The sequence below is a fragment of the Anabrus simplex genome, chromosome 6 (genome assembly GCF_040414725.1).
Source record: "Anabrus simplex isolate iqAnaSimp1 chromosome 6, ASM4041472v1, whole genome shotgun sequence".
NCBI lineage: Eukaryota > Metazoa > Arthropoda > Insecta > Orthoptera > Tettigoniidae > Anabrus > Anabrus simplex.
In genome coordinates, this window is record NC_090270.1 from 283,510,332 (window position 1) to 283,525,281 (window position 14,950).

The 14,950-nt window shown below is 39.9% G+C and overlaps 1 protein-coding gene across 1 annotated transcript in view; it reads right to left on the reverse strand.

The window, feature by feature from the left end:
* Window positions 1-14,950, reverse strand: part of Ns3 (nucleostemin 3) — a 156,052-nt gene that overhangs the window by 106,639 nt on the left and 34,463 nt on the right. The window contains exon 5 of the mRNA XM_067150452.2: window positions 10,517-11,198. Coding sequence (XP_067006553.2) covers window positions 10,517-11,198 — 682 coding nt within the window. The remainder of the gene's footprint in view (window positions 1-10,516; window positions 11,199-14,950) is intronic.

Here is a 14,950-nt window from a genome sequence, read left to right on the forward strand (position 1 = left end):
AGATCATAATCATAAATTTTGTTATTAAATGTAATTTAATGTTATAATTATTCCTGCAACACTGTCTGTTATACAATGTTTAAGTTATCACATGATATGTTTAATTTTTATTGGGCTGAAGATGGCCACTAAGTGGCTGAAACCAGTCCCAAGACTGATTTAATATGTTTACTTGATATATTTTATTGAACAGGTGGACCTTGTCAATTTATTTCTTACAATTGCATTTCAATTTTCTTCATCACAATCATCATCATCCCTTCCCTTTTCCAGATTCTTTCTGAGTAGGATAGTGTACCAAAGCCCTCCACCTTATTCGATCTTTCCACCATTCCTCTCCTAGTACTTTATTGCTACTGACTCCTCTATTTGCAATACAGTCCACAACAGAGCTCCTCCATCTCATTCTAGGCCGTCCCCTAGGCCTCTTTCCAGTCTCTGTATCCATGAATGTTCTCTCCTGGCATTCTCATCATTTGCCCAAACCATTTTATCTTTGCTATATCAATTTCTTCTTGCAGTTTACACCCTCCCATGAATCTCCTTATTTCCTCATTTCGTACTCTATCTCATCTTGTCTTGTCTTTCCCTATATACTCCTCAAGAACCTCATTTTAGCTGCTTGTATCTTACTTTTGTTCCGCTTATTCAATGTCCAGGCTGCTGAAGCATCGGTCAGTATAGGTTTATAATAGGATGAGCATAAAACCTTCTTGCACTTCATTGGCACATCTTTGTTCCATACAATGTGTCTCACACACTAGGAGTGGCGATCCCATCGTAATAAAAGCCTATATGATAAGTGGACTGAAGCCTCGGAAAATAATTGCACTTCAATACGGAACAAAAATGAAATTTATAGCTTATAATTAAACTAAGATACTATGAGAACAGAAGAAGAGAAAAAGGGATTTATATATTTGGATCTCCATTGAGGAGACAGTTCTCTGACTATCTAAAGGGACCAACGGCTAAAGGCGGAAGAGCCCATTTAGCTGGGTGCTGGTTCCCAAGTTGAGAAACTGCCACTGAAATCCAGCAGGCATCTCGTTCTCCAGGGTAGCGGTGCCCTAACTGAAACCTGGCAGTTAGATGTTTGTAGTCTTCGGATGTGGCAAGCCTTCTGTAATACGGACGTACCACGCAAAATTTGACCGCTAGGCAGTGTAATGCTAATACACAGTATGTGCTTTCTGCTTCTCGATTGTTTTACACAAGACTTATATGGAATATTTCTAAATTTATGATAATCGAAACAAAACTGATACTTTAAATGTGTGAAAATGAAATTACCATATTCTGCTGATGTTTTGAAAGAGATGGGAAATAATATAGGTGCAATGACGATTGCGGATTTGAAAGCAGAGTTGAAGAAAAAGGGCGGAATATCCGGAAAGAAGCGAGTTGACTGAAAGGGAAGGACTAAAAGTAGCAACCTTTTCTTTTAGCGTTTTTAAGATTGAATTCTTTAAGTGCAAATACATGTGTGTAATATACAGAGTTCAAAAAATTAGGGGAACGTGTTTTTGAACGTATGCCACGCTACACAAAACAACACCTCATACCCAGGTATATTACGAACTAAACCTTTATTCTTTACCGTTGAAGTATACAAAATAACATCAATCGATTTGCGTTCATTTTCAGAACCCAAACAAATATCCAAATAGGGGTAAAAACAAAGTGATAATAGTTCTCCAGAGTGGATTTTAATCACAGTTGGAGAGCTTCAGTATGGTGTATGTCCTCCACGAGCATTTATCAAGCTTGGCACCTACGTGGCATGCTCAGTATAAGTAGATGGAGGTCACGTTGCAGTATCAGGTCCCATTCTTCAATGAGAGCCTGTTCGAAGTCTTTGAGAATCTATGGTGGAACAGGACGCCCACGAACACTTCTCTCAAGCCTATCCCACACATGCTTGATGAGATTAAGGTCAGGACTCACTACTGGCCATTCCATCTCCTGTATGTCCAGTTCACGCAAGACAGATCTGATAATGAGCGCTACATGAGCCCTAGCATTGTCGTGCATGGGTACGAATTCAGGGCCAACACCATATGCAGCAACCAACACATGCTGTAGCAGTATCTGCTCGATGTACCACGCAGCGGTAAGATTACCACGAACGACGACAAGATACGTACGGCCATCAATACTAATGCCACCCCACACACCACAGAACCTTGCCCGAATCAGTCCCCTTCCTGGACGTTTGGCATGTACTACTCACCACGGTGTCTCCATACACGTTGACATCCATCACGCTGTGTCGGGGAAATCTGGACTTGTCTGTGAACAACACAGGTCTCCATTGGCGAAGTTGCCAGTTGACGTGGGTACGCACTAAAAGAAGGCGAGCTGCGCAATGTTGCCGCATTAAACGGGGCACTCGAACAGGATATCTGGGTCATAAGGACACTTCTCTTAACCTGTTCGTTACTGTCTGGTCAGACAACGTGACTCCAGTGACCCTCCTGAGGTCTTGATGCAGTTCTCTGGCAGTTGCTGAATGAGTGTCATCCTGTGGGGTTGCCATGCGTCCATGACCTTGTCCAACCCTCCTTGGAAACTGGCCTGTATCACTGTAGTGATTCCACAAGCGTTGAATAACTGACGAAGAGACATTGAGATCCACAGCAACATGACGAAAAGTCCATCCTTCCCGGATCAAAGTGACGGCCCTTGCAACTTGAACCTCATTAAGATGTCTTGTGGGATGTGCTGGTTGACGTACAATATGCTCAAATGACCGCAGTAGTCTGTGTACCTCACGACACACGGGCGCACCGCTATTCACTTTGTTTTGTGGGGTCGCCTGACAGTTTAATGCATGGCTACGCCTACAGATGGAGTATAACTTTGATTTGACATACCCTGCATAGCTAAGGTCTCAAGGTATGCTGTACAACCATTGGAACCCCATCTACCAAATTAACATTCACATACCAGACGTTACAAAACATGTTCCCCTGATTTTTTTGAACTGTGTATATATTTTAGGTTACAGGTGTACATAAAGCACGATATTGGTACGACTGTAGTACGACAGGCTACACTGAGGACTACTGAATTGAATTTTCCTTCAGCACACGAGTTTCAAGACCTTGTTTCAGGTCAAAAGACATATGAATACCATATTTACGCGAATAATTCCCGCACACTAATTTTAGGAAAGCTCGTTTAAAAAAATGACAGACTAAAATTCCTTCCATAGAAAGAGTAATATAGGCATAAACAAACATTTAATATTACTCAGCGTAAATTTACGTATATAGCTCCTTTGCCTGAGATGATAAAAATACATTAACATTGCTATGAAATATACTTGCCATGAAAATTAGCAAGTAGGTCTACATGTGACATATGTTACATGTGAAGTATGTAGTGCGAGTGGTATGTCCTTTTTTGAAGACTTTATTGGTAAAATACAATATGATGTTTTATTTTATTGACCTAACCTGTACTGTATAATATTGTAACACAGGCATTTGTGAATAGTAGAATTCTGTTCTATAGTTCCTGGAAAGATCCAGAATGTGACATAACTTTTGTACAGGGTGTGTTACTTTGTAATGTATTCTAGAAAATATTTCTGACTGTTCTGGAAAAATACGACTTTCGCGATCATGCGTATTCGAGAATGTTAGTCAAAGTTCGCGATCGAAAGTAAGGTTGTGATTGGTGAGTCTAGGTGGCGATAGGGAACTTGTGCACGCTGATTGGCTGCCTCCAAGGCCGGAATTTCCTATATATAGTGAGCGAGGCAGTGTTCGAATTAATTCTGTATCCTGAATTCTGTCGGTCTTGGTCTATCTGTCTGCGAACAGCCTATCTGGTTGACGTCCCCCGGTTTTCGGGATGGCACTCTCCTCGGGTAAGCACTCGAGAATTCCGTTCCTGCTAAAAATTCCGTAATGTTACGATTTGCTTTTCATACAGGAGTCTGCCCTAACCTCGCCTAGATTCACCAAATTAGTTACTTATGACGCCTTAGTTTTTCAGCTGGACTTACCTGTTCATTTCCGAGGCATTCCCTTTTTGTTTCACTAAAATATGTATATTGTAGTTTAATAGTATTTCCCTTGGGGTTTGCCTCTGATAGTTCTGTATCACTTTAGGTACGCTAGATTTTGGATAACCTGTAAATTGCATTGTACTACTGCATTGGTAACTAGATGTATAGTTGATTTGAAATTTGAGTTTACACTGCTATGAAATAAGCTATGTATATCACTGAACTTATAGCTCGTAACTTGGAATGTATTTGTAAAATTATCTTTTAAATAATATTTTTAAAATCTAAGGATCACGGCCATTTATTTCGGAATCCGCTATCTAAGCCATGTCCATGCCTTTGGTAGGTTCCCAGCCCTTCCATCTTCCCGTTTTGTCGTTCACTAGTTGGCCCCACTGATAGTTACGTACTTGTTTTGTTGGAGATCCGCGTAATGCTAGCTACTGTTTTTCCGAGTGTGTAGTGTTTTCTTATATTGTGCATTGTACTCTTACCTTCCCTTTTTAACTCTGTTTGTGCCTTGTTTTGTGTTAGCAACATATTTCATTAATCTGAAATTGCAATAGGCTCAACTCACTGTAGATTGGAAGATTCGTTGTCTCTGGCATCACTAGAATTCTCTCCTAAATTACTTACAAATTCGTAACATTCCAGTCTAAAATACTTCTCACGTACGGTCTCTTTCTTGGATAATACCACGACCAGTGGTGGATAATTCTCTTCGTCTAATGTAAACACTTGAAACTGACACACGGCCGCATTCGGATGTTAAGTTTTGCGATAAGGTAAAACCTCGTTAATACAAAGTCTTTGGAACACAGAAATTGGACTTTGAATTACATGATTTCGAATTAACCGCAACTTATAATTAAGAAATGCCAACCCTCGCCACGTCACAAAATATTCTAATATCCATTACTACAAGCAATTAACATTGATTCACAGTTTAAAACTTTCAAATGCCATGAAAAAACTATTTCCAAAATGTATCCAACAAGGTGCATTTACAGTATTCAAATAATGCACTTGGATCATTCACTGGCAAACATAACCTCATGTAACGAATGAAAAAGTATTATTCAAAGGCGAGGAGAAATCCATGCTGGCTCTCCTGTGCAAGTGCTTTATTCATTGGATTACTGTACTGTGTGCATTTTAGATGCCTTGCACTTGCATAGAAAATATCCAATGCCCTTACAACATCATGGTTTATCAAACTTTACTATGGCGAGGGGAGGTAGGAAGTTTCTCGCTGCCTCTTCTTCGTATTTGATGGACTTCACTCGCATGTTATGTCCAGGAATGTACCCATGTCAGGGGCTCTCACAAGCACAATCCATAAAGGTGAACAAGTAGCACTCACAACGCCAAGTTGCGTTGTTTTTTTTTTTTTTTAATGGGACATGAATGCTTGTTCTAGCAAAATAAAAACTAGAGCTGCAATTGGTGATAACGCACTTGGTTTCACGTTTCTAAACCTCATACGTTCTGAAGTACATGGCTGTTAGCGGATGGCAATGGCGCCACCGTTTCTGACGTAATGCAATGCATGTACTTCTGTGCTCAGAGCAGGGGTTGCTTGTACTGGCCTGTAGCCTGCTGTAGACAAACCGATATCAGCTCTGCACGTTCTAGCTTCAGTGTACTAGTGTCTCCTGATATGGTCTGCTGTCATCCTGTACTGTAATTCAGGTACGTTTCGGATACCGCTTTCCATATCGATACATTAAGCCGTGTTTTTGTGTGGTGTGCAACGATTGCCGTCATCTAGTCGATATGCCGGCCTTCAGTAACGAAGAATACCTGGATATTATTTTAATTTACGGCAAATGTCGCAGAAATGCAACCGCAGCTGTGACATTGCACACTGAACGCTACCCACATTGACGGTGTCCTTCGCCTCGTACCATTGCCAACATCTGCACGAAACTCAGCGAAACAGGAAGCTGGGCTCCCACAAAGCGACAATGTACAAAGACAGCAACGCGACTGGCACGGGAAACTAAATTGCTGTTCTGACTGCTGTAGCGCACAATTCTCAGGCGAGTGTCCGACAGATTGCACGAGGTTCTGGAATAAGCCGCAGTAGTGTGAGCAGAATTTTGCAAAGGCATCGGTTTCATCCGTTCCATATCTCACTGCACCAGGAACTGAACGGGACGGACTTTGAATCCCGCATTGTATTATGTCGTTTTGCACTTCAGCAGTTGCAAGGTAATCCAGCATTCCTACTTAATACGTTGTTTAAATCATGGTCATGGTCATGTGAATCTGCGGAACATGCACTACTGGACCGAGCAAAATCCCCACTGAATTAGTCAAGATGCTCATCGACAGTGGAGTGTCAATGTTTGGTGCAGTATCATTGGTAACAGTATTTTAGGTCCCTATTTTTATCAGGGAACATTAAACGGATAGCGATATTCATCATCATTTCTGCAACACACTTTACCCCTCCTCATGGAGGATGTGGGATTGGAAACGCGTCTATCAATGTGGTTCCAGCACGATGGATGTCCCACACATTCTGCAAGAGTTTCCAGTGACGTGGATGCGACTTTTTCAAATGGGTGGATAGGACGGGAAAGTCCTGTGCGATGGCCACCTCGGTCCCCAGACTTGATGCCATTAGACTTCTTTCTCTGGGGCTCAGTGAAAGATAGAGTGTATCAAGAACCGCCAACGACAGTAGAGGATATGCAACATCGTATTACTGTGGCGTGTGCAGCAATATCTATAGAAACACTGCAATCCGTGCAACACTCTCTTGTTACCTGCTTGCAAAAGTGTATTGATGCAAACGGAGGGCACTTCGAACATCTGTTGAAGTGACACGGTTTCATCGGACAAGACGCTACTGGTGATTTGCGGGTGCATTTTCCATGCCAGATGTACTGCACAACAATGAAATTTCTGAGGGCTATAGGCCACTAGTAAATGTGTTTAGAAAAGCGGAACCAAGTGTTATCACTAGTTGTGGCTCTAGTTGTCATTTTGCTAGAATAAACTTACATGTTCCATTTAAAAAAGTGCAACTTGGAGTTAGAGGTGTTATTTGTTTGCCTTTGTGGATTGTGCGTGCCTTCTCATTGTGTGAGCCCGACATGGGTACGTTCCTGGCCAATTGGAATTTTCATATTTTGTTTCATTTTGGAGATATTTGGGGTCGCAAAGTTGAGTGGGACACCCTGTATAATAAAAGGGAAGTTTCATGAATAAATGAGTTTGGGACAAGTTTATACGCGGATTAATCCTGTAAGATATCTCTCTCTCGCTTCCATTTGCATTGTACTACAGTACAGTGATTCTCCTTGTATGATTTCCCACCATGGCACTTCAAGTTCTCTCGTAATGCCAACCCATCCCGCGTAACAAAGTATTTTAAGACCCATTAATGCATGCAATCACCTTGATTCACAGTTTAAAACTTTTAAATGCAATGGAAAAAACTATTTCCAAAATGTATCCAACAAGGTGCATTTATATTATTCAAATAAAGCACTTAGATAAATCAGTGGCAAATATGACTTTACGCAATGGGAGAAAAAACAAAACATGATTCAAGGACGAGGACAAATTATGCTGGCTCCCCTTCTCCTCGCAAATGCTTTATTTTTTTGGTTTACTATACTGTTTGCAGTTTGAGATGCCTTGTACTTGCACGGAAAGTGTCCGACACCCTTAAAACATCATGGCTTATCGAACTTTCCTATTACGAGGGGAAGAAGTCTTTTGCTTTAATCTGCATTGCAACACAGTACAGTACCTACCACAAGTCCGTTTGGGCTCTGCATTTAAAAAAATGCAGTTCCATCAGCATTGACAATATTGTTCGGTGCATACGAATTGATTATGATTATGAGCCACGCTTCTTCGCCAACTGTCGGCATCGCCAGTTTTCGCGGATTCTGCTTCTCCACACACTCCCTGCTACGTGATATTGTGGCATTCTTTAAAACGCTGAATACAAAAGAATTATGATTTCACTCGAACTTCAACTACGAAACACACTATAGACTAGCAAGTGAAAGTGCGGAAAGCTACTGCTGCACATTCCGGGGAATAATTTTGAATTTAAATTATCTGTAAAATACTATTCTTTTTTTAAAATGTAAAGGCAGTTTAGAATTAAAAGTCTGAATAGTTTTCCATTTAAATATGACATATGGGGACAGTTTTCTTCCTTCTGCAGTATAACAGTACTGTACACTCAACATAGAAAACTAGGCGAGTGAGGATCGCGTTGCCAATCTTGATGCAAATACAACCTGCACCCTAATTTCGTGCCTCAAATTTTTAAAAAAATATGCGGATATCATTTGCGTAAATACAGTATTTTAAATTTGGAATTGATTAATTATTTCGTGTTCAGGAAGTCTGGAATCGATGGTGCTCCAGTGTTGAATTATAGGTCACTCGGTGATTTAGGGTACACCACCGCACACGGTATTATGGCTTCCCTAATTCTAAATCTCCTTGCTCTTGGGATTATTTCCAAGGTACTGGTGCCACTCCATGAAAATATAAAACATACAGAGTTTTTCTTAAGTCTTTGTCTTTCACCCAAAATTATTGAATAATAATGAAAATGAAAATTTTCGTTCGACCAGGTCAGGATTGGAATGAATGAAGCCCCATCTAGTGGCGAGGATAGGCATTGTGCTGGCTGCCATAGCCTGTCAAACTCTTCTGGGGCAATAATAATAATGGCCAACAGATGAAATGAAACTGGAGCGTGTTAGTGGAATAAAAGATGACAGGGAAAACTGGAGTTCCCGCAGAAAAACCTACCCCGCCTCCGCTTTATCGAGCACAAATCTCACAGAGTGCAGGATTGAATCACGGAACCCAGCTGTGAGAGGCTAGCATGCTGCTACATAAGCTAAGGAAGCTCATTGAATAATAATGAAGAATGTTATTGATTTTACATCCCACTTACAACTTTTATGGTTTTCGGAGACGCCGAGGTGCCGGAAGTTTGTCCCACAGGAGTTTTTGTACCAACATTAGGCTGACATTTGAGCATCTTCATATACCACCGGACTGAGCCAGGATCAAACCTGTAAAGTTGGTCATAGAAGGCCAGCACTCTACCGTCCGAGTACTCAGCTCGGCTAAAATCACTGAAATAGGTCACATTAACTAATCAGAGTCCGGCTCCATGGCTAAATGGTTAACATGCTGGCCTTTGGTCACACGGGTCCCGGGTTCGATTCCCGGCACGGTCGAGAATTTTAACCATCATCGGTTAATTTCACTGGCATGGGGGCTGGGTGTACGTGTTGTCTTCATCATCATTTCATCCTCATCACGACGTGCAGGTCGGGTGTCAAATCAAAAGACCTGCACCTGGTGAGCCAAACCCGTCCTGGGATCTCCCGGCACTAAAAGCCATACGCCATTTCATTTCAACTAATCAGAAGGTCTAACTTATCGTAAAATTATCTCTTAATTAGAATTAATTATCTCAATCACTCGTTCAGTAATGACAAAATTTTCAACTACAAAATGCAGACATTGATATTAAGTCACAATTTTAGTTCCTAGGTCCTGTCTATGAAGCGCATGCAACTACTTTTTACAAAAGGGCTCCTCCTCAGGAAATTTATGGTATGAATAAGATTGACCTTCATTTTGGAGAACTGGAATAGTGCAATAGTCAGGCAAAAGAGTTGCCTTGTTTTCTTTTCTGCCATTGCGATATATTAAAAGTTTAACTTCATCAATTAACTAGCAACTTCCATTAAAAACATAGAGGAACAAAAGACGATCGACAAGCGTATACCAAGTACCACCGTTGATAAACTTAACCATAACAGGTATTTTATTTGATCCTGTTAATTTTCTATCATTAAAAGGTGTATTGGCAAGGTGGACTCAAAACTATAATAGTTTCTTTAATACCATGTACCACTCGTGAGACATCTATCGGTAGCGTTTCAGTACATCCCTATTATACTGTAGCATACATGATGCTTTAAAATGGATTATGGCCAGGTGCTAAGGAGTACCCCAGTGACGCACATTTCTTGTGTCTACAGGAAAGTGTTAGAATGAAGTGGTCAATGATCTGACCTAGGAGCTCCCTGGATAAAGGCGATGGAAGAAGATTATAGGTTTTAACACCCTTTTAATTGATATAGGTCTGGAAGCTGAAACCTAAAGACATGGAGTTATCACAACTAAATACACTCAAATGCCACTAAGCTCAGCTGGGATCTAACTTACTATCTTCGGAATAGAAAGATGACTACTAACCAAAAGCACCGATTGGTTAGGTAAGCAGATAGTTTAGCACATTTCACAGAGCACTACATGGCAGTAGAAAACTGTATAAGTATCCCATAATACACATAGGATTAAAACAATGTTTCATTGTGATAGCTACTGTGATGATCTAATTCAAGATTCTCCAACTAAAATCCTACTGAAAAATGTGGATATCTTAAAAGTATTTTCCATTATTTACCTAAAAATATTTTCCATTAAAGTATTTACCTGAAAGTGTTTTGTCTTGCCAGGTGTAGCAGACACCGAGACTTTCTTGTACGTGAGCAATGCGTTGATGGTAGAACTTTTACCAACATTTGGGTATCCAACCAAGCCAATGGTAGTAACACCAGCCGTAACCTTGGGACCGGTGTGTAGATTATGAAATAATTCGATCAACTCTTGGCGATTTAAAAGCTTACTAGAATTTTCTGTTTTTTTAAAATTAGGGTCTAATGATCTGTCCCCTTCAGGCTGGTATGTCCTCTCCATGTTGCAAACTGAACCGTCACTTCTCTCACTGACAACAAGATTGTCTATTCTTTTAGAGACATTCTCAACCAAACTGTCATTTTCTTTCAATTCAGATTCATTCACTGATGTCAAACATTCACTACCCTCGACTGTACTTTCTACCTCTTCCTCACCTTCCTCCTCTTCATCACACTCCTCCTCTTCATCCTCTTCCTTCTCTTCCATGGACTGAGTTGCAGAAAAGAAGGCAACCTGAACATTCAGGTCACTGAAATATTGTGCCCAGATATCGCGTTGTTTGGGTGTTAGGAAATCAGCCTTATTCAATAGAATTAAGTTCTTTTTGTGAGGACTCACTTCAGTAGTATAATGTTCTAAGTCCTGACAGCGAAATAATAATGGATTCCTAGCATCCACAATCTGAACCACCACATCACTGCAACAAAGAAGCAAATTCTTCAAGTCAACATTTTCAATTATTAAAATACAATAATAATGTTATCAGTTTTACATCCCACCAACAACTTTTAAAGTTTCTGGAGATGCAGAGGTGCCAGAATGTTGTCCCATGAGAGTTCTTTAACATGTTAGAAATCTACCAACACAGGGCTGACTTATTTGAGCACCTTCAAATAACACCAGACTGAGTCAGGATTGAACCAGAAAGCCAGTGCAGTAAACGTCTGAGCCACTCAGCCTGGCATTAAAATACATTTCTACTTCAAAGAACTCTTTACACTTTCAATGTCAGAATTGTAAAACTAACTTCAAAAGCCTCTTTGCATTTTCAATATCAGGATTGTAAACGTAACAAAGTTTTGTTTTCTAAGTCCATCCCTGGGAATATGTAAGCTCCAGATTGCTTCTACTATTCAACACTGGAGGGAGACGGACTTTGCATAAAACCTAATAAAACAAGAAGATCTTTACTAATCTCAGAGCAAAAAAAATTTGATACAGGGAAAGAGATGGAAGTGAAAGAAGATGATAATCATCCTACTGTTACCTGGGGTGAAATCTCTATATTAATATGTAGCAGTTGATTTTTGTAACCCTTCATCTGAAGGAATGGCTAAACCAATCACACTCAAACCTCTCTTCTGGACTATTGGCACAGTGTCTTCAAAAGAAGAAATTTGTGTTTCTATATATGACATGAGAGAAAGTCACATGAACACCTTAAATATTCTTTTCAATTTGTTTTACTGAAAGCTTTGATTGCATAATGTATCTACATAGTCTGTTACATTCAATGCAAGTCCCCACTGCTTACAAAGTGCACGATTCCTCTAGAAAAGACAAAAAATCCTTTGGTTGTCTATGGAGCCACTCATACACTGCCTTCATCCTTGGTGTTCATCCAAACAGAACATCTTTCCTCCTAATACCTTCTTGAGTGGCCCAAACATGCGGTAATCCCTATATGCGAGACTTGGTGTACATGGCAGTGTACAACACGCTCAAAATACAGGTCTTTGTTGGTTACAACTGTTGCACGGGCAGTATAGCACAATAACTGTTTTAAAATTTTATTGGTTTTACATCCGACTAACTACTTTTATGGTCTTTGGAGACGCCGAGGTGCCTGAATTTTGTCCCACAAGAGTACTTTTACGTGCCAGTAAATCTACAGACATGAGGCTGGCATATTTCAACACCTTCAAATACCACCGGACTGAGCCTGGATCGAACATGCCAACTTTGAGTCACAAGGCCAGTTTGCTACCGTCTGAGGTACTCAGCCTTGGACTGGTGTGACAAGCATTTATTACTATACTGAATCGTCATTCATCTGAATTTCAATAGGTTTCACACCTTCATTACACAAACACTGAATAACAGACTGCCGCTGTTCTCTTGTGCATGTCTGAGGTGGGGCCATTGTTACACTGACACTTCGATGGTGTTTGCCTGCCTGCACAGTGCTGCCAACTATAGAATAATAGTTTAAGCCTTTGTAATAGTAATGCCAATAGAAAGAACTGAACCATGACATTCAAATTTTTATTTTACACTTACGGTTTTCACTTGACTTGCCTTCATATTTTTAAAGGAGAAATTACCATGTTCATTGCTGACAAACTTATCAAGATTTGCAGTGCCTCTACACAAAATCACTTTGTGATTTGGAGAACTTCTCTCCATGCTCCACCCATTCAGTACCCATACAGGCGCAAGGTAGCACGGTCAGTCATTGCATGCTTCAAAGGGCATGCAACAAGTCAGCTAATTCTGGTAATTTTATGACTGTAAATGTCTGAATAATATCAACTGTAACTGATATATCAAAATGGTGAACTTATGTTTATATAATAAAAATACTTCGGGCTATTATTCCGTGGTCCACTCCTCTCATTCCTTCCAGACGTTTTGACTACTACTGCAGTAGTCATCTTCTGTGGCATCGTCTAGGTACTCTCTCCTGTATCCCGCTGGCGACTGCGGTGGTTGCTTGGGAGGCAGCTGCATTTGGACCACGGCATAACAGCCTGGAAATTTTTTATTATACTGACACCGGCTGTGAAAGCCTTCATACTTTGATAAATTATGTTTCCCTACTGGGAACTTAATTTTTTATTATGAAGGTCAAAGCAGGCAAATATATACAGCAGAAAGTATGGGATGTAGCCAGACAATGCTATAACAATAGCAAATACATCCGTTAAATGGTTAGAACAAGTGCGGTTTCCATTGTTGAGGAACTTTTATTGCTTTCTATGCCATAGTGAATGTGACGTCTCATCTTGCTAATTTTAATTTGACTGGCAACATTGTGACTGGTAACAAATTTAAATGATTGTTCAATATTTTTGGCTCTCTCATGGTGGCGAGCAACCAGCTCAGAGTTGTCATCTACACTGCTGATTCAGCGTGTGCAGTTGCATTTAGGATATCATAAGAAAGGCGTCTAAAAGAGATTATATCTGAACATGAAATTAGAAATCCTCCGGTTGTGTGAAGTTGGTGGAGTGGATAGCGAAAGATAGATAAGACAGAACGTACAGAATACCGTGCATTTAGGTTGAGAATGACAGAACTGTTGCTATTAATGTAATGCAAATAAGGTTTGTTAATTCAACTTGTCTTTAGAAAAATGGAAATTGTATGTAGAGTACCGGTTATATAACAGAGTCTGGTTTGTGTTTGTCCTGAAGCGTTTCGATGAAGTAATAATGACACGTAGATGGAGATAATGAGAATCATCGTGTAATGGTGTGCTAAACTTACACATGCCTTCAGCTTGTTTATTAAAACTGCAATCAAAAATCCCACGGAAAATTTAGTGCATATCTAACATTGCAAGAATCGTTATGCAATGTGATATGTTTCTTATAATACTTTTGAAGTACCTGCAGTAGTATTACGTGCAGCAAATTTATAAAAGCACTCAATTTGTAATGTGTTTTCAGTTTGATAAGATGCCACGATAATCTATAAAACAACAAAAACTGATCATAGCATTTTCAGATATTGTAAGTATTCTTTATTAAAAGTATTTTTTGTAATTTTATCAACTGTCTCTATAATCAGGATCTACTGTTACATGTAGTCACAGTAAAATCTTTCTTAGAATCACTAAACTTTGTTCATCATATCTCCGTTATTTCTGGGGTTGCTGGAGTCACTCAAGATCATTTTGGTTTTGGCAAGGGGTTCAAGGCTGGATCCCCTTGCTGAAGACATGCTATTTTTGAGATAAAAAAATGTACCTTCAATGGAAAATCCCAATCCCTTAACTTGGGCATAAAATGCAACGCAAATCACTCTGAATTAAGCAGAAACTGTCAAATGAGGAAAGAGAAGCCAAAATATGTCTAAACAGAAAGTTTCCAGTACTTTATCAACCCTATCCATTCTAGGTCTGTGCTAGGGCAAGTACCACATATGGTACATAATATTCATTCTTTCACAGTCCCTATGTTTTGAGATTAATTACTCTGTATTTCTGACAGTTTGTAACACCTGGACAATCCACTTTCTGTATGGTACTCTAATCTGCAATCACCCAGCCAATCATCTTCAGAACTCTCTACCTGTGGTACAGTAGTTGTCACCAAGGGGAAAGAAAAAAGCAAGCTTTTACTTTTATGTGACCGTTTATATCATGAGTATAGCCACGGGACATCCAGTTTTATATTTAATCTGAACCAGAAGGACGTGATTTTCATTTTGAACATCCCACATGCA